The sequence below is a fragment of the Diadema setosum genome, chromosome 9 (genome assembly GCF_964275005.1).
Source record: "Diadema setosum chromosome 9, eeDiaSeto1, whole genome shotgun sequence".
In the NCBI taxonomy this organism is placed as follows: domain Eukaryota; kingdom Metazoa; phylum Echinodermata; class Echinoidea; order Diadematoida; family Diadematidae; genus Diadema; species Diadema setosum.
Genome location: NC_092693.1, coordinates 31,829,849 through 31,849,608, shown reverse-complemented (window position 1 = coordinate 31,849,608; position 19,760 = coordinate 31,829,849). Strand labels below are relative to the sequence as shown.

The window sequence follows — 19,760 nt, the reverse complement described above, 5'->3', positions numbered from 1 at the left end:
TTCCATTTGTTTTATATGCAAATTTATTATTACATGTTCAATGGCAGTTTACGCAATGGAGACACGAAAATTGTCTCCTTAATGACCAGTTGTCTCCCTAATGAAGACACTTCCCCCCCCCCAATATGTCTCCCTAAGGTGCCAACTAGGGATATATATATATATATATATATATATATATATATATATATATATATATATATATATATATACATATATATATATATATATATATATATATATGTATATATATATATATATATATATATATATATATATATATATATATATATATATATATATACATGTATTATTCATACCAAGGAATTGCTCCTGAATGCACATGCAATGCACAATGTATGTAGGCCTATAGAAGGTGCTACACAGTGATGACTATTTCTGCTATTTTTTCTTTTGTCTGTTTAATGTGTTCTATTCATGTATCAAGGGAATTAAGAAACAAAACAAAACAAAACAATACAAAATCTGTAATCCACAAGTAAAACGTGATTGATTTCATCTCCAAGCAGATAGTATGCCTCTTCTGAGCACAAGGTCAATTGAAAGTACGCAGTAATGTCATTGCTGATTCTTGATTCTATTGGTACTTTTGTTTGACAATTGTTATTCATCACACTGCACTGTGTATGTAGCAGTATAAATTTTACCTAGTAAAAAAATCAGTACATATATCACGATTATGAAATAATGTTGTGAAAGCAATAATTCATGTATATATTGAGTGTACCTGTTAAACAAAAAGATGACAATCTATCTATAAATATAATAATTAATTTACCATCATAATAATTGTACTCCGTGTGATATTTTGAATGTGTGATGTCGTTCTACCATTACATGTTTACCAGCATGGCTGATATTGTACAATTACTTATTCTGTTTCTTTATTGTTTTGACTTCATTCATACAAATGAATACACAAGAAAAGAGCTTCTTTTTTTTTGCATGTGCAGGTATAAGATTTATTTCATATTCATGAGTCATGCATATATTTCATTTCCACTGAAATAAGAGAGAAAATTACGATGTACAGGTGCGATAATTACATGTACACATAAAAGTCCAAAAAGATGTGAATGGATCATCACAAACATTTTTCATTCCATCCATTACCGTCAAGATACGACCCGGAAACAGATAAATCGTTCGTTCAGATTGACAAAAGATGACACATACAAACAACACTATCACACAGATTTTCATACAAAAATATCAACACATAATAGATGTACAAGGTATTGCAATGGACCGCATTATATTCTGTGATAATGGTATAAAATGTAGCAGAAACGTAATAAGATATTCTTGGCACATCATCTGATTATCGATGGGCTCAGACTTTCTGACATCTATTCGACTTTCTGACTTTTTGATACAATCTGCAGATTCAACTGGTCAGTGCTCTGTAATAGAATTTTCCATGCCACACTGACTGGCATATTTAATATTCATAAATACAAGGCTGTTGATACCTTATGTTCATTTCATATCTTCCCCTTTGCACTCTCAAATTATAACTAATCATTCTATCAGCAAATAACTTAAAGCATCTTTAGTATAAAATAATTTTTGAAGGAAAAAAAAAGTAAAATCACATGTATCTATGAAAAACTGCATGTCCAGTTTCACATATCTATTAAACATGTACTCTTGACATATTTGCTTTAATAGGAATGCCTGAAATATAATTCTATAAATAATGAAAACTATTTTTCATTTCAGAAACTGTTTGTAGGCTTTGTGAAATCATAAGCTTTGAAATTTAAAAATTAAGATTTTTTTAATCTCTTGATCATTTGCAATGAGACAATTTGGACACAAATTCTGCATGTGGATATTGACGAATACAGTGTATGTGAAAATCCTCTAATCAAATTGCTATCCATTTGTAGAGAATAAAATGTTCATACAGTAAAATCTTATCCAGATTTTCCCGATTTCATCCTTACTTTCCAATTTCAGTGTTGACAGGTATTAGAACACAGTGTGTGACAAACTTGCATGCAAAAACAGCTGTGAATTCACATAAGTACTCAGTACAATTGTTTATTTGTTTGTTTGTTTTTTCAAATAGTACACCATGGCATTGAAGTAAAGTGGAGTGTATAAATTACATCAAGATCTCGATGCACAAGGATTTAAAAAAAAAAAAATTGTGTACTTACCGTAGGTTTTGCCCACAATGGTAAAAATACTGTTGACATCAAACCTGAGTGCAGAACTGAGGCAATCTTATCATTTTTTTTCTTCAAATTAATATCTAATTAAGAAGCTGTTCGAGTGCAAGCTCCACTTTCAATCCAAATTAAGAAACACTGTGTACTTGATTAGTTTGTAGCATGCACAGGCTTCTAACTCTAGCGCTGTTTTCATTGCACTCAAAATAACACATTTTTGAAATAAATTTTTACATTGAGAACAGAAATAACACCTTTTATTGGTGAGAGTTTGGTTGCAATCTGAATAGCAAAAATTTGTGTGATTTTTTTGTGCAAAATTACATTAAGTTGCACAGTGAAAACGCTGACTGTAAATAAATTCATGATTTTATATCCCACGATGCACCGCATGTGTTACGCCTTGCTATTTTTACAAGTTGTGGTGCATGCGATAGGATTAAATTGGCATTGTGACGTTGTAAGCATGCCATTCATATACATGAGCAGGTCAGCTCTTCGCAAATATTTGTGACCAAAAATATTTCGCAATTTTTTTTTTTGAACAGTGAGAATGCAGATTAAAAAAGACTCAAACCCTGATTGTGACCCAAATATTGAAACTTTTTGTAATGCGAACGGCACTAACGGTGACACTGAGGTTCTAGGAATCATTGTGCACCAGCATTTGATAATTATAAGCTTGACTTTCTGCATGAACTCTATGCTAGAAATTCTTCTGCAGGCCGCAAAGACATATCACTGCCTGCTGTTTATTCACTTGGATATTAAGAAAAATAACCTTTTCTGAAAAGACAACTAAAAAGAAAAAAAAAATCACATTTTTCTCTGCAGACACACATCACATTAATGTCTGTGTTGCCATATCTCACTGTGCATTCCTAAAGTTGGAGTCTTCTTCATGGAACGGATGCCAGAACTTGATAAGTTTACCATGATTACCTGATTACGGTGTTTGTCATTCCGTATAATTAGGCCACTCAGAATACAACTTTTTACTGGGACCTGGCAATTCAAGGGGAACATATATATATATATATGGGGGGGGGGGGGGGACTGCAAGAACAAATGAACAAATACAACAGTCATTCCAAATCAAAATATCAAGAACATAATGCATTATTCCTTACAAAAATACCAAGCACACATAATTTTTGTGTATTTACAGTTTTTTTCCCCATCATATTCTCCCTTTTGTCCAATTCTTTGGGATAAAACAAGGTATCAGACAATTTCCTAAAACTTCTCCACTCACAATCTCAGGGCAGAGAAAAGGAACCACGTAAAGCTATTCAAGGAACCTGTGGTCTTGGTTTAAAATCACATTTAAAATACAATTTATGAGATGATAACAAACTCTCACACACACGAACACACATACACAATAAAGAAAATGACAACAACAATGAATGTATTCTGTTCTGTGATAAGCAAATGCAATAACACAATTAAAAAAAAAAAGATGTGGATTTACAGCCGGATTCTTGAAGTACAATGAAAAAAAAAAAAGTCATTGATTTTCCTGACATTTCTTGCATGTCATAGTGGTCTTGATGTAACATCTCTTAAAGCCAAACAAAGAACTACAAAAATTGTAACTTTCTCTTCTCTACTGATGATATTTAAAAAAAAAAGAAAAGATTTTTTAGAAAAAAAAAACAAATTTAAAAACAATATGTTTCTGTGAATCAACAGCATGGATAATGAAGATTGAACTAGGGCAGAGCTGGGTAAAAAATTAATGTGGAAAGTCCAAACACTTATAAATGGCAATGAAAGCAGCAGCTGTAACAGTGCAGTGTTTGTTTGGAAAAAATCACTGTTCTGCCTGCATGGATGAACTTACTTACAATGTAAGTGTGGACCGGGCCTCCTTATTGCAGATTTTGAAAAGAGAACATTATAAATGTCTGTACCCGCTCAATTTTGGCCCATATTCTAAAACTAACACATGCATAGCAGCTCCAAAAAATAAACAAACAAAAAGACTTCAAAATGATAATTATCATACATAAATGAATTTCAGTAAATCAGCAGCCCCCATTTTGTGGAAAATTTGACTGGACTCTGGTAAACACATATACACATGTATTTGTTGTTAAATTGAATCAAGCGTATACAAACATCACAATTCATGTTCTGACAGACCCTCGAAAGTCAGTCTCTGTCAGAGTCTCTGTTGGCAAACATAAGATGCCAAAAATTGGGACTCTTTGAAAAAAAAAATGGATTCTTGCAAAGAAATTTTTTTCACACATTTCTGCACATCTCCCAGGGATGCCAAACTTGTAAACAACACTGCCATATTCTGAGGGCTGAAAAGGAGTATTTTTGGTAGTAAAAAAAAAACCCCAGTATTTTCATCTTTCTGGCAAAAGACGTAGTGTTGGAATATAATTTCAGGGAAAGCAGCATTTTCCATAAAACCTGCAGTACCTTTTCTTTCTTTCTTTTTTTTTTTTTTTTGGGGGGGGGGGGTACAAAATACTGCAGAACAGTAACATTTGGCACCTCTGTTTTCCCCCATCCAAACTGACATTTATTTTGTCATTTGGTGATTGGTGTAATGATTACTATCAGCATGTGGCAGTCATCTCATGATCGTCATCTGCTTTTAGTGTATTCAGTATGTGATAGTGAACAAAACTGCTAGATTATACTTGTCTTTATGTGACAGTAATATATCCAGCACCACAAAAGTGAATACACCGATATAATCCCTGCAGAAAATGTTCTCCCCCTCCCTGAATGGCAAAAAAAAAAAAAAAATCCTTCACTTTACAGCTATGCATACTAAAAACTAAAATAAACTCGACTAAAGTAAGCTGATGTTGAATGTGTGATGCACAGACGATTTAGAACTAAACCATATCAATAACTGATATTGATGCAAAATCTTGAAGATCAAAAACAAAAGAATGCTACATCTATCATGAAGGAAAAAGCTGTTTGCATGTCCACTTAAAAATTTTCTGCAACATCTGAGAAACATTACTTTGACACATGAGCACACATTACATAAATAGCACATAGAGCATAAGTTTACCAATAAATTGTTAAAATTTGTTCCACCATTCTGAAGTCAGGGGTTGCAGACTGGATTGAGAACCTTTCTAGTCTTATTTACAAATTTTCCTTGGCAGCGAGTGATTAATACAATTCTTGTATACATTAAGTAAATCAAAATAGCTGACTCTGTAATTGCTTAAGAACAAATTGAAGATACAATTTCAAACATTATATACATATACATCACAGCAACAAAACTAAATTCAAAGAACAAATGACTGATACAATGTGCACCTTCAAATTTCATAAAAACTTACAATCTCCCTGAAATAGGTCTAAAAACGTTTGCAACATTGCATGAATCGGCAATCTGTGTTGTAATAAAATGGCAACACATTTTACAGAGGGGTGCTGCATTTGTGGTCCTTATCACTGAATACTTGCAAAATAAGTCTAGTCTGCACTGAAAGAATGATGTACATATATATACATGCAGTAAAATATCAGTTGATTCTAAAGTTGCAATTTGTATCACCATGGTAATGAGCAACTCAATCAAGTGAAACATGTGATAAGATCATACGTGCAAGTAGTGATATCACTGTTCAACAGCGTGGCCAATAACAGCAAATCCAAAACATTATAGGTCTTTCACTCACTCGTCACAAAAAAAAACACAATATCGACACGACATATTTCCTTTTCTTTTTCCAACATATGATTTTGCCAAGTCATATCAAACTTCAGTCACCTTCTTTACTGTAGTGTGACCGACATTGACAAAAGTCAACACAAAACTCCTTAAAAATAGCACCAGTGAGGTTTGTGTTGAAACCTTTCACAGCTACTCTACTCTCATACAAAACAAAAATCACCATAATTTTGTCAGTTGCATATATTCATGCCTTTGTAGTAAATCTGAGACATAGTATGGTGATTCAAAGCAGTGATTCCCAAACGTGGCAGGGAATGGACAGCAAAAGGTTTTGATAAATTGCAGACTTGCAAAGAAGGGAGCAGCTTCTGCAATCTAGCATGGAACACACCTCTAACCAAGTCAGCAAGAGCCCACCTCCCACACTGACAAAGAAATGTTGCATTTCTACAGTTTTCTTGGAAACTTGTACTTATCTACTACATGAGTGCTGAGTTTGTAACAATATTCGAGTTAAGCTTTCTGCATTGCATCATGTGAGTAAAACTAATGTCTACCAGCCGCTATCCTTTTACCGATGGTGTAATATACCAAGCTTCACAAGCACATTAGAGTAATTCTCCTCCTCCTCCTCCTCCTCCTCCTCCTCATTTGATACATTATGCCCTATTAAAGACCAAGGCCCTGTTTCATAAAGCTGTTCGTAAAGAAAGGAACAACTTACGAGCGACTGGTGATCAGTTCTGATGTGCTACACTTATCAGAATTTCCATAATTCAGCACAAGAACTGATCACCAGTCGCTTGTAAGTTGTTCGTAACTTTATGAACAGCTCTATGAAACACCCCCCTGGTAGCATGGGGATACCATGGAGTGGTAAGGTTGGCCCGGCTCGGATATATTCCAAGAATTCCCGTCATGAAGTGCATACAGCTTTATCCCTGATCTGTATGTAAGTAACACAGAGCCAAAGAATCTCAACTGGAGGTCAACCATTACCGTTGAGCATACACTTTGATGTATATATTCACTGACCGATGTTATTTGTGGTTTTTTAATGTACCCTGGTGGGCAGTGAATGATGATCGATTTAATTGGGCCTCCCATGAATACCCACAGTACCTCGTCTTGAAAGTCAACCAGTGCTTTTCTGTTTCTTAATCTTCTTCTGCTTCTGTTTCACCTTTTACTCCTTCCTTCTTCCTGTTTCTTCTCCTTTGACACATATACATGCATTCTCGAAATTGACCATGAAATTAAATGCACTGAAACAAAACCAATAAGCACAAAACGCAAATCTCAACCATCATCTCCGGGTGCATAAAGCAAACTGTACTGTACCGTACCAGTGCCAGAGGAGCACTCAAACACTCCTAAAGTGTACCGTACCGTACTGTACCAAGCCAAAAGTGGACCACTATACGATGTGCTCCAAAAGGGTACCACAAGCATACCAAAAGTTCACATGTGAGAATGCACGTAACATGTATATACATCATAATGCAAAGAGTTCATTCTCTTTGTTCTGGACATCTGTAAGTAGTTCAAGCATACCAGGTGAATGACCCTTTTGGCACAAAATGTGTGACCTCTTCTATAAATAACTCATGAGGTACGCTTTCTCAACACAGTGCTCGAACGCTCCAGATCTGGCACAGTTCAGTACGGCACGCTTTAGTTCGGTTCGCCTTGGTTAGCTTAAGAGCACATGAACGCACCCTCTGCCCCATGGCATTGATAATGGTCGACTGCTCTGGCACAGCAAACACTTCCAACTTGAGTTTAGTTCCTGTCAGCTGCGATAAGAAATTCCAGTGTACAAAACTCTTCACATTGTGATGGCGTTTTTGTTTTAGCTTGTAATTCTAAATTAAAAATGCATAAATGCAAATGAAATATGCAGATTATCAACACATTAGAGACTGCAATAGCATTCTTTATATGTTTTTTTCTATATTTCCAAGAAAAAAAAATGTGCCAACTGTCAACAAAATTAAAGCATGTCCTCAGCTCTCTTTTGATTTTTTTGTTAATATGAAGCTTGTGTAAGTTTAACTGCTATTGTATAATTCAGAGGAATTGTGATACATAGACAGCAAAGTGATCATTTTAGATCAGATATTGAGGTACCCTTAATACATACTAACTTGTTTTATAATAGACAGAATAAGAGCAAAGCAAAATAAATGACAAAAACCACATGACCTACAAATTATTTCTAGACATGTGCCTGACGAGTATCTCAGACTGTGCAATGATCATGCAATAATTGATAACATTTCAAAATGTTTCCTGCCATTATCAACCACAATTTTTTCCCCTGTGGACCGCTTGATAAATTTGTGAGTCATCCAATAAAATGACACAATGATAATTCCTTTTGGGGCAACTTATCCATGGTGCAACAAAACCAGTTGCAGTTAATATGCTGCAAAGAAAATTAAGACTTTTAAACATATATATACATCTTGTATATATATTGAAATTCGTGCAACTTTTTGGGTGTGAACGTTTGTAAGCTTACATTTATGTCATGCTCAGTGTGGGCAAGATCTCACGGCAGATTACAGAATTAAGTAGAGGTATTGTGGTTTGGTGGTACAATCGTAGGTTAGTTGACATAGAGATCTTAAGGTCATGGGTTCAAGCCCCAGGGTCTGCTTAGCATGACAGTGATCTGCAATGTCTCCTTGTCACCTGAGAAGGAATATGGGAAAGTCAGTAGGATGACCAATTCCTCTCAGCTACTGTAAAAGTTGAAATTTTCGCACACTTCGCGCAACCACAAACCAGCGTAAAAATAAAAGCATGTGAATATTTTTGCTTGCTATATGTTCCAGTAGTTCATGTCTTGATTCCACGGAATTAAAAACACATAAAACTATTCTTGCCTGGCCAAGCATGAAAAATTACTCATGCGAAAAATATCCTTTTTTTTTTACAGTATAGCAAAATACCTCTACTCTTGGTTCTGATGCATAGTGTGGTTATACATAAAACTGGTGGTAATGAAAAAGCACATTTAACAGCATTTGTGGAGTTATGTGAGTTCTGTTAAAGGATGGATCACAAAGACCATTACTGTTTTCATCAAACATATCATTTTGTTGTTGTTGTGATGCTTAGCATGCCATGGCCTTCACATTTGCTCTGAGAAAGCCACAAATAATGACCACAACTGGATGTTCTCTGGTACATCTAATACCTTGTTTGTAAACTGGAAAAATGTATAAGCTACAAAGAAATGAGTGGGACAAAGATGAATAGAGCTTGAAAGCAAAAAAGAAAGAAAAAAAAGAAGCAAAAACAAAACACAAAACCCCCCTGAGTTGCCCTTTTGATTTTTCCTTGAGAATCATTTCTGATGAGCTGCCTGAAATCAGAGGGCCACATGAAATGGAGATTCAATATGACTTTCAACAACTTCTATTACAGTGTCACTGGTGATTTCGAAAACTATTCATGAAATTGAGTTGAAATTGTTCACTGATGAGGGAGGGACAACTTTCAAAATGGAAACCTATTTTTGAAGTCATGGCAAAGGAAATCCACTGCATTGCTCTCACTCAGATTGCAGTAATATGTAATGCTGTTTGAGGTTGTGCTGACATTGCCAGGTCACAGACTGCTGATTTGAGTTGCTTGTTACATCTGTGTAGCTTCTGGACATTTAGACTATAATGTGATACCTAGATAGGAACATCAGGGCTGACGTTCCACTCATTGCAAACATCAATTGGTTCCAGCGCTATCGCGATGATGCTTGGTTTGAGATGTTGAGGGTGGCGGTGGTTACCATGGTGATGTGGCACAACGACGGGCGGACAAGTGTAGGCATCTTGGGCAGGGAGGATGCATGCAGCACAGAAATATTTCTCGGGTTGAATGAACTTTCCTCGGAACATCATTCCCAATGTCGCTCCTCACTCTACATGAAGTGGCACGACATGTGGGCACTATAGAGGGGGAGTGTATTGAGTGATCCGGGTCCCTCCAAAGCTACGACCAGCAAGGATGTATACTGTCACTCTCCCAGCTGCCAATGCTACATATGCACAAAACAAAAGAAGAATGCTATCATCCTGTGCTAGTGGCTCCTAAAAGCTCATCTCCTCAAAATGGCAGGGGGAAGAGAATCTTTAGAGACTGTTGACTGCCACCATCATCTCTCTTAACTCCTCTCCTGAGCACACGGTATGTACACACAAAAAAAAAAAACCACACAGTTCAGATGTACGGACGGCCACAGTGCTTTTTGTTGTTGTTGTCTTTGTTTCTGTCTTTGTTTGCCATTCTCCATCACCGTGGTGACCAAACCTGATGAGAGAGAGAGCTGGCCCGCCATCAGGCAAACAGACCCATTCTGGTGACCTTCGCACTCAGAAAGGTGTGGATGATGAAGACGATGGGTTTGGGACAGCCATGAAGATCCAGCTCCTGTAAGATGAGAAATGCAAATGATAACAGTAGATTACAGAAGGAAGAATAACTAGAAATGTCGCTTTGGCGACTGGTATGCCTCCGCCATAATGCATGATTTTCCCAATAGGTCTAGATAGTACATGTGGACACTGTGTGATTACATTTTCACAAAATTGGTAAAATATTGGAATGACAAGTTTGTCACTAATGTGTTGAATGTTCACCTTCCTTGACGTAGGTTTAATTGGATGAATAGGAGAGCATGTATCTAGGGATTTAAGGACTTTAACTTGACTTTGACCCATTCATACATTTAGGCATTGAGTAATTTTCAAGGTACAGGTGTGGAGAAAAAGTGCAATTTCTGAATTGAATAGTAAATTGTTACCATTTTCATCTGGCCCTTGACCCTAAAATTCATAAGATAATTACTTTCAGGTAGAACATGCATAATATGTACTAAGTTTCAAGGTAACTTGAGCCACTTCCGAGATATGGAGGAAAAAGTTAGTTCAGCACTTTCACTTGATCTTTGACCTTTTGACCTTTGAGGCAAAAAGAGAAAAAAAAAAAAACTTTCCAGAGAATTTCTATTAGGTTACACACGCATACACCAAGTGTAAAAAAATAACCCTGCTGGCATTGCATAAATATGAGGGTAATAGTAAAATTTTGAAGTCTTGCACTTGACCTTTGACCCCTGACCTTTGACCCCATGAACCCTACATTCTCTAGATAATCACTTCCAGTCAGTACATGTATATACTATGTTCCATGAAGATACCTTGAACAATTTTCCAAGGTACGGAGAAAAAAAAGAAGTTTTAATATTTTAATTTTACCTTTTGACCTTTGACCTCATGACTCAAACTTTCACCAGAGAATCTTAATTGGGTAATACATGTATACACTAAGTTTCAAGAAAATCTCTTCAGGCATTCAATAGATAAATGGTGGAAACAGTGAAATTTTATGTATTTGACCCTGACCTTTTGACCTTTGACCTCATGACCCAAACTTTCACCAGAGAATCTTAATTGGGTAATACATGTATACACTAAGTTTCAAGAAAATCTCTTCAGGCATTCAATAGATATGGTGGAAATAGTAAAATTTTATGTATTTGACCCTGACCTTTTGACCTTTGACCTTTGACCTCATGACCCAAACTTTCACCAGAGAATCTTAATTGGGTAATACATGTATACACTAAGTTTCAAGAAAATATCATCAGGCATTCACTAGATATGGTGGAAATAGTGAAATTTTATATATTTGACCTTGACCTTTTGACCTTGAGCATGTGCACTCAAAAGTTGATAGGCACAACTTCACCCCCTAATACACATACATGCCAAGTTTCATCAGGATACCTCAACAGGTTTCGATAGTTACCTTGTCCACAAAATTCATTACGGACGGACGGAAGGACGGACGGACGGACGGACGGACGGAAGGACGGACGGACGGACAGACGGAAGGACGGACGGACGGAAGGACGGACGGACGGACAACCCGAAAACATAATGCCTCTGGCACCACTTCGTGGCGGAGGCATAAAAAAAAAAATGTTATCACAATCACATATGAATGCAATTTCATTTAAAAAAAATACCTGTAGTGTCACAGTAAAAGACCCTCTATAGCACCAGAACTAAAAATGCCTTCTTGGGACCTGTTCAAACGTGTTTAACAACAACTTACTCGCCATCCTTGTGTTAAGTTTTGGATAAAAGATATCATTTTTGGATAGGTCATTATTATTATCTTAGAATCATAATTTTAGTATTGATGCATGAAGCTTGGCACACCTGATTTCACATGAAGTGCACAGACATCCCGTATGTATAATCATTCACTGCCCACAATACAACAAAACTGTGAAACTCCTATTCTTTAACATGACCTTTGTGCTATCAAGTAACTTGGCAAAGTGCATGTTACCGCCCCGGAGATAGAGTCTGTTGTCAGATGCTGAAATTGAATGATAACACGAAAGATTTGTGTTTTTGAAGATGTCTTTGTATGGGTATGGAACAAGGAAAATAGCCCCCCCCCCCCCCCCATAAAAAGGAATTTTCATTTTGTATAAAAAGTAATTTGGAAACATGCAAGTGTTTTTGTGAAACAAGTAACACATTTCACAATAGCGGAAATATTATCTAACTATGCATGCCGTATTTACAATACATAGCAATGATCCCTTTGGTGTTAAACCAAAAAAAACAAAAAACAAAAACAAAAAAACAAACAAAAAAAAACAAACAAATATGCACATGTTTTGAATGTCTACCCTTCTCATAAAATGGCACAAATGAGGAAGGTCAAACCAGCTATCTTTTGTTTTTGGTTTCTAACTTCATACATGTATGTGTCACATACTAATGGGGGACCTGAATATTAGTCATCATGGCTGGATAATTTGAGGAGAGCACACTGCACAATAAAAGGCATGCTGCCCCTTTCACCTTTAGCATGGCACAATCTCATAATGGCACTGTGTCCTATGCTTCGCGCAAAAGAGGTTGTGCAATAAAACTTGCAGTAATGCACGCTAATGAGTCACTGAAAATGGTGGGGTATGGGGAGGGGGAGGGGGAGGGGGAGGGGGAGAACAGCCATCACTGATACAGTCGAGCCAAAGCTCGTCCCCGCTACGAACCTTTTCAACAGCCAAAGTCTCATTTGGCCATCAGGCCAGACACACATTACACAAATTAATGAAGATTAAAAGTATTGCCCGTGTGTGTGACCATGTGAATTCATTTATCTTTTAAACTTTTTTGTTGTCTTTTTTTTTTCAGGTATTCACTCATTGTCAATGCACCACGCAATTCCATTAAATTGTCACTTCATCACTTCAGATGACAGAGAGCTTGGTAATCTAAAGCAAATATGTGGATATAATAAACAGTGTTATATACCTCATTTGATGAATTCTTGATTCTGATGGGTGAAACTGGGGGCATGAATTCAACAATAAATATAGTACTAAAGTGCCAAATAGTACTACTCAGACTGCCCTATAGTACTAAACTGCCCTCTTTTGGGCGGTAGGGATGCAAAATTGTACATGTATTGTAAATAGTTGATTTCAAAAGTGCGAGATGTGACATATGTCCAATGCAACTGCAATGCAAATGTCTACAGCAGTGCAGATGATTGCTACTTTGGATTTGTAACATGACATTTGCAATAGGCAAGAAAAATTTCACCAAAATTTATATAGACTGCTTTTATTCAGGGCATTATGAATGTTGTTGCTCCTAAAAGCACTCTGTAACTGTAAATTGCATCTAACCGAGCTAACAAATAGCTGTTTGTATTGCCTTCTTACATTGTGGCTGTCTTGGAGTCACAATCCTGCACTGCAATTAACAACAATTTTAGAACCAGAGATTAAAGGGACTGTACAGTACTGGTTGAGGTGGGGATTCATGTTTTGAACCTTCCTAAGTGAGATAATGAGAAACCTCTTATGAAATATGAAAGAGCATGTAATCTTAAGAAGGATTCAACGTTTATTTGATGGAAATTGGTTTTCAAATGGCGGAGATATCCAAAAAAGTGATAATATTAAAAGGCGACATGCCACACCTTTTATTAGGATCTCTTTGTTTCACCTTGTTTTTGGATATCTCAGCCATTTCAAAACCGATTTTCATCAAATAAACTTTTGATACCCCTTAGAATTGCATGCTCTTTGACATCTCATAGAATGGTTTCTGAATATTTCGAAAAATGTTAAAAGCTAAATCCTCACCTCGACCAGAACTGTACACACCCTATTTATGCTAAGTTTTGAGAGGACTCAATGAAAAGTGATATTTTACTCTAGTTTGTGAAAGCCTAGTCATTATAATAAATAAGATAGAGTATTAAACCTCAAAAATATGGTGTTTCTGACTTGATGTGCTAAATGAAATAATCTGACAGCAGAAAATCAAAAGGGTAAACAATGTATAATACACTTTTCTCTCTCCCTTGCATAGTCTCAATTGGATACTCACAAATTCCCCCTCCCCTGCCCCAAAGTCCAGCCAGAGGAGCCTTTTGCTGTCGTCCGAGGAGTATCGCAGCTTCTCAAAGGGGTACGACCACAGCATGTTGAGCTGATTCGAGCTATCCATCTGACCGTCCGCCGTCGGCACGCTCAGCGTGAAGCCGTTCTCGTAGTGGATGCGCAGACGCGTCTCCCTACCGTTCCATGCAGCCGCTGAAGTAACAGAGGGTAGAGGCAAAACAGATCTTATCATTAGCACAATGAAGTTCTATCTGTCATATCTGGGATATAAGAAAATACTGAAGCAATATATTATGGATAAATTGGTTGCCTGCTTATATTAGTACAACTAATATTTGCACTGCTTCTCTTGCTAATGATACTACTATTAGTAAACTACTACTACTACTACTTCTACTAATACTACAAACAAATACTACAACGACGATGACGATGACGCCAAGAACTGCTACTTCTATTATGATATTAATAATAATTATTATGGGATATTTACATACGAGTAGCATAAGATCAAATAATCACATCTATCCCTCAGCTTAGGCGATTGACACAGGGTTATCACAACTTCATATGACAGGAATGCTTTTGTTTTTTCATAAAGCAGATGTCACATACACTGACAAATACTGATAATCAGTTAACTGGAGATAGTCCTTGTGCTAAAACTATAATTGTGAACTTCGTCACACATCTCACAGAAGTGCGCATGTAAGTTCTCGTATTTCATTTCATCTCATCACATTTCATTATGCCCATCTTGTTTAAAACACACACTACTGTCTTGTTAACTGTTCTCTTCACAAAATTTGTCAAGAAAATAAAAAAAGAAAAGAAAAAGAAAACAGACATAAAGAAAATATGACACAAACCACAAATGAATTTACCACAAAGAGCAACTGACCGCTATATGTTTTACATGCTTACATTAATTTACTGTGCATCCAAGCCGGATATTATGATTCACTATGTTTTTATTATATTTGATGTACATTCCTTCATTGAGAAGTATGAAAATAAATTGAATTGAATTGAATTGAATTGAATACAGTATTATGATGCATAAAATAAAACTACAGAAGTATTTTTATAAGTATGTTCAACACATCTGAACTGAAAGAAAGCAGTGGAAAAAGAAAATAATGGAATAGGTGATGATGACTTACGACACGTGACCTCCTTTACGAGTACAGCCGCATTGTGTGCGCCTTGGACGAGCTGCCGCGTCCACGCAGCCAGGTCTCTCCGGGTGTCGACGCGGAAGAGGTGGGCCTCGATGCCGCTCCGCGTGCCCGTCCTGGTGCCGAACGTTAGCTCCACCCCTTGTCGGTTGGATAGCGAGCCTTTCGGACTTCCTGAGTATATTAATCTGTACAGTGGAGAGACGGTGGAGGATATAGGTGTGGTATGGTAAGTTATTTCCCTTTGAAACAATGAACAAATACATACAGCAAATAATAATGCTTTGATTACAGTATAAAATACAGGTGGATGGCCCTACACAGTGATGATAACATGGCAAAGCTGTTGTCCATGCACATACAACTACTATGTCACAAAAATACAAGAAAACTATGTGAGATGTACAGGTACTGAAATGGTAAGAACAAACGCAAGAGGGTAAAATACATAAAAAAAAAATATGCAAGGTGAAAAGGGAATGAGTGTAACCATAGAAAATGAATAAATACAGTATAATGGCAGTTAGACGTTACAAATCAACAAATGTTAAACCAGTAACAGCACTTGTCTGAAATAAGCCATTGCATTGTGGAAGTAGTGTGGGAGAGAGGACAATGCTTTGGACTGTCAATCAGAAACTGGGATGCCAACTTTTTAAATAGCACTGCAGTATTCTGAGTGCTGAAAAGGCTTTACTTACTGTGGAAAACAGTATTTTTAATATATTAGTCATTGAAGCATAAATACAGATGTCAGTCAGAAGTATATTTTATGTTGAAACTGATCTTTCAATCCTTCAAGGATAAAGATGAAGTTAAGAAAGGAGTATGCTGACACAGAAGAAGATATTGTTTTGTCTTCATTTTTATAAGTTCTCTCTGTAGAGCCTAAGGCTTCTTAGCTTTAGAGTGTAATTTTCTTTTCCAATGCCCTTTTGAAAAGAGGATGTACAGGCATGCATCCCCCTTCAGCAACACTTTCAGAAGTGAGAGTGAAAATGCAGATGCCACAAGAGCGAGACGTCGTGGAGGATATTCTGACAGCGAGACGGTGTCTCATCCGACTGATGATGGAATTCTTGGCACCTTTCCTCCCCCCCCCCCCCCCATTCTCCCATCCCCCATGCTTGGATGCTATCTCTGCTCCTTCTATTTCCGGAATCCGCCTCATTTTGCCTTCCCTTGTCTTGTATAATGGGAAGCCGATGGCTACAACTCTGAATCTATGGTTACATTGATTTCACCATCCGTTTAAGAGTTACACTGAATGTAGGTTGGTGGGGTGAGGTGGGGGGGGGGAGTGAGGGGTAGCTGCAAATTGGAAAATGCCCTAGGAAATTACGTAAATTAGGGGAGGAATAAGCTAGCCAGGTCGATCCCTCCCCTGTGCATCACAATGAAGAGGATCGCAGGCGACTTTTCAAATTCCTCTCCGACCCCGGACAACGTCGCTTCTTGTACCGCTGAAGAATTGGGCTGATGAGATTGCTAAATTTGTCAAATGCGCTTTAACTCTCGCTTGCGCATTCGTTCATTCTTACGACGCTAGCCGTGCTCTCCGTAGAGCTATCACTGAGTAGCACAAACTCGTATTCTATCCCCTTTTTACACTTGTGCCATTTGGGGTAAGATGGCTGCAGCTGTTGAAAATAACTTAACGCTATACACGGAAAGGATTCCTACGAATCACATTTCACAAAGAAAATGCCTTTAAAGACCAAAAAAGAAGGGAAAAAAAAAGAAGAAGCGAGAATTATATGAAAACTGACCTATTGCAATGTGTGGTTGAATTCATGACTCTACACATTCTATAAAAAAAGAGATTATAATAACAACTCATTTGTTCATTCACTAATAAAATCTAAATTTGATTGAATTACTGGTCAATGGCTTTATTCACAGCCAAAGGTTGAAACCATTGGTGCACAAGATAGTATAGTGTTCACACAACTTTTCATCACTTAGAGATAAAAGCGCAACATTTAACTCTCTATGTGCCACGTTTGCACGCCTGACTCAGTCGACGGCGTGCCAACTTCGCATATTCTGCTCAAACGCACAAACCCGCCCAAACCGATCGATAAATCGCCAAATGTCACAGTACAATGAAAGCATTCTTTGCGCTTCCATTCCTGTCACATATTGCTTGCATTTTATGATGTGATTGAATATCAAGCGATGTTCCATACTGGATTTGTGAGTAAATTCTAACTTTCTGTCACTGTTTTGTGTACAAAAGTAATGCCTGTAAAATAATGTAGGCACTGGTCATTTGAAAGCAAAATAAACATAAATTTACATCAAATCAAAGCTTGGCATTTTCTCCACAACTTTGTGCAATATGTCATGTCGAGGGTAAGAAATTCCGTAAAAGTTACATAGACTTGAAATACAGAATGTTTTCCCAAAGTGAAGTATACTTTGCTGTCTCAGAATAATGTGGCACTTAGGGGGTTTACACCATGGCACATAAAGAGTTAAGAACATACAACAACTTGCAGCAGTTTGAGATTATGTGTAAAGCTACATTCCCACTTAGTCAGTTGTAGCCTCGAGTGATGGCGAGCTAGCGCAAACTTTTATTATAACTCATCAAAACTTGCATGCACTGGTGAGAAAAATTCCTTCCAAATTAGCCAAATTGAGGTGGCAAGTCATGACAATTCAAGGCGAGTTGCCTAAGGAGGCGCTCGTGATAACTCGGGTAAGGCTCTTCATGCAACTCGAGATAACTCACAACAACCTGACACTGCTGGGCGTAAGTCGGCACAACTCTGCTTGAAGTTATGAGTAAGTCCTAAATTTCTGAACACTTCAAAAATTTTACTAACTCTTTGCAACTCGTGCTAAACTTGCAATACACTCGCATCACTCCTAACAAGCTTGATATGAATTCTTGGAACTTGTAATAACTCACCACCTTCAAGCATTTGGTAAACTTGAAGAAGACGAGTTATAAGGAGTTCACCTTGAGCTTGTTACAAGGAATACAAGTGTATTACGGGTTTAGCATGAGTTGCAGCAAACTTTATAAAAACTGAATAACAAAAATCCTCCGCAATTTCAAGCACTTACCATACAAACAAAATGCTCCTGGCATCATTAAAGGGACTATACAGTACTGGTAGAGGTTGGGATTCATGTTTTGAACATTCCGAAGTGAGATAATGAGAAACCTCTTATGAAATATGAAAGAGCATGTAATTTTAAGAAGGATTCGATGTTTATTTGATGAAAATTGGTTTTCGATTGGCTGAGATATCCAAAAAAGTGACGATAATAAAAGGCGACAGGCCACACCTTTTATTAGAATTTCTTTGTTTCACCTTGTTTTTGGATATCTCAGCCATTTCAGAACTGATTTTCATCAAATAAACGTTTGATACCCCTTAGAATTGCATGCTCTTTGACATCTTATAGAGTGGTTTCTGAATATCTCGCAAAACGTTAAAAGCTAAATCCTCACCTCAACCAGAACTGTACACACCCTTTAACTTTTCATCAGTAAATGACATAATTTTAAAAAAAATGTATCTAGATCCTTTTGATACACAACCAGAAAACTGAAGTAACAGTAACCTGTACTGTACTTTGTAATGTTTGTATTCTGCTTTGTCACTTTTATAGCTGGATATTTTGAAATTTGTAACCTGCAGCATGTGATAAGAAAAGTACATGACCTAAGGCTACTATGGCTTCTAAGGAATGCAAGAGACATAGAAATACATGTACAACAAAAATATCTTCACAACAGTGATAGAAATCTATCCAAACACACGACAATATTTTCATCTTGTCTCTCTTTTCTCTCAGGAGGATGGTAAACATATACTACACTTTCTTCTTCTCTCCCCCTCTCTTGAAACCAGTGTACTAGAGAAAATTTTATATATTTCTCTCCCCTTCTCCATCTTTCTCTCTCCATCTCTCCCTCCCTTCCTTTTCTCTTCTTTTTATCTCTCATCTGTGATGCTTATCTGCTCTATAACACTTTAATATCACCAGCCAAACAGACAATGCCACTCTTGCAATATATCTGCCACATTGATAGACAGTACAATTACAGGTACACCTGCGGGATAGCATTCAAAATATTGGCCAGCTGACCAGAAGGAGATATAAAGGGAGACTGAGGGAGAGAAAGATATAGAAAGAGAGGGTGAGGGAGAGAGAAAAGGGTATCAGAAATCCCTCTTGAATGGGAGCTGTTGATTTTCAATTAACCCTGCCATCAATGTTCAGAGTCTGACGAAAACGGACGAACAAATAATCCA

General features: G+C 37.0%; 1 protein-coding gene across 1 annotated transcript in view; it reads right to left on the bottom strand.

Annotated features, from left to right (window-relative positions):
- Positions 1 to 10,044: 10,044 nt before the first annotated feature.
- The window catches only part of LOC140232991 (beta-1-syntrophin-like), a 91,352-nt gene continuing 81,636 nt past the window's right edge, over positions 10,045 to 19,760 (bottom strand). Inside the window, exons 4-6 of the mRNA XM_072313096.1 lie at positions 15,472 to 15,674; positions 14,295 to 14,500; positions 10,045 to 10,299 (exon numbers count right to left, since the gene is read on the bottom strand). Coding sequence (XP_072169197.1) covers positions 10,207 to 10,299; positions 14,295 to 14,500; positions 15,472 to 15,674 — 502 coding nt within the window. The 3' untranslated portion in view covers positions 10,045 to 10,206. The remainder of the gene's footprint in view (positions 10,300 to 14,294; positions 14,501 to 15,471; positions 15,675 to 19,760) is intronic.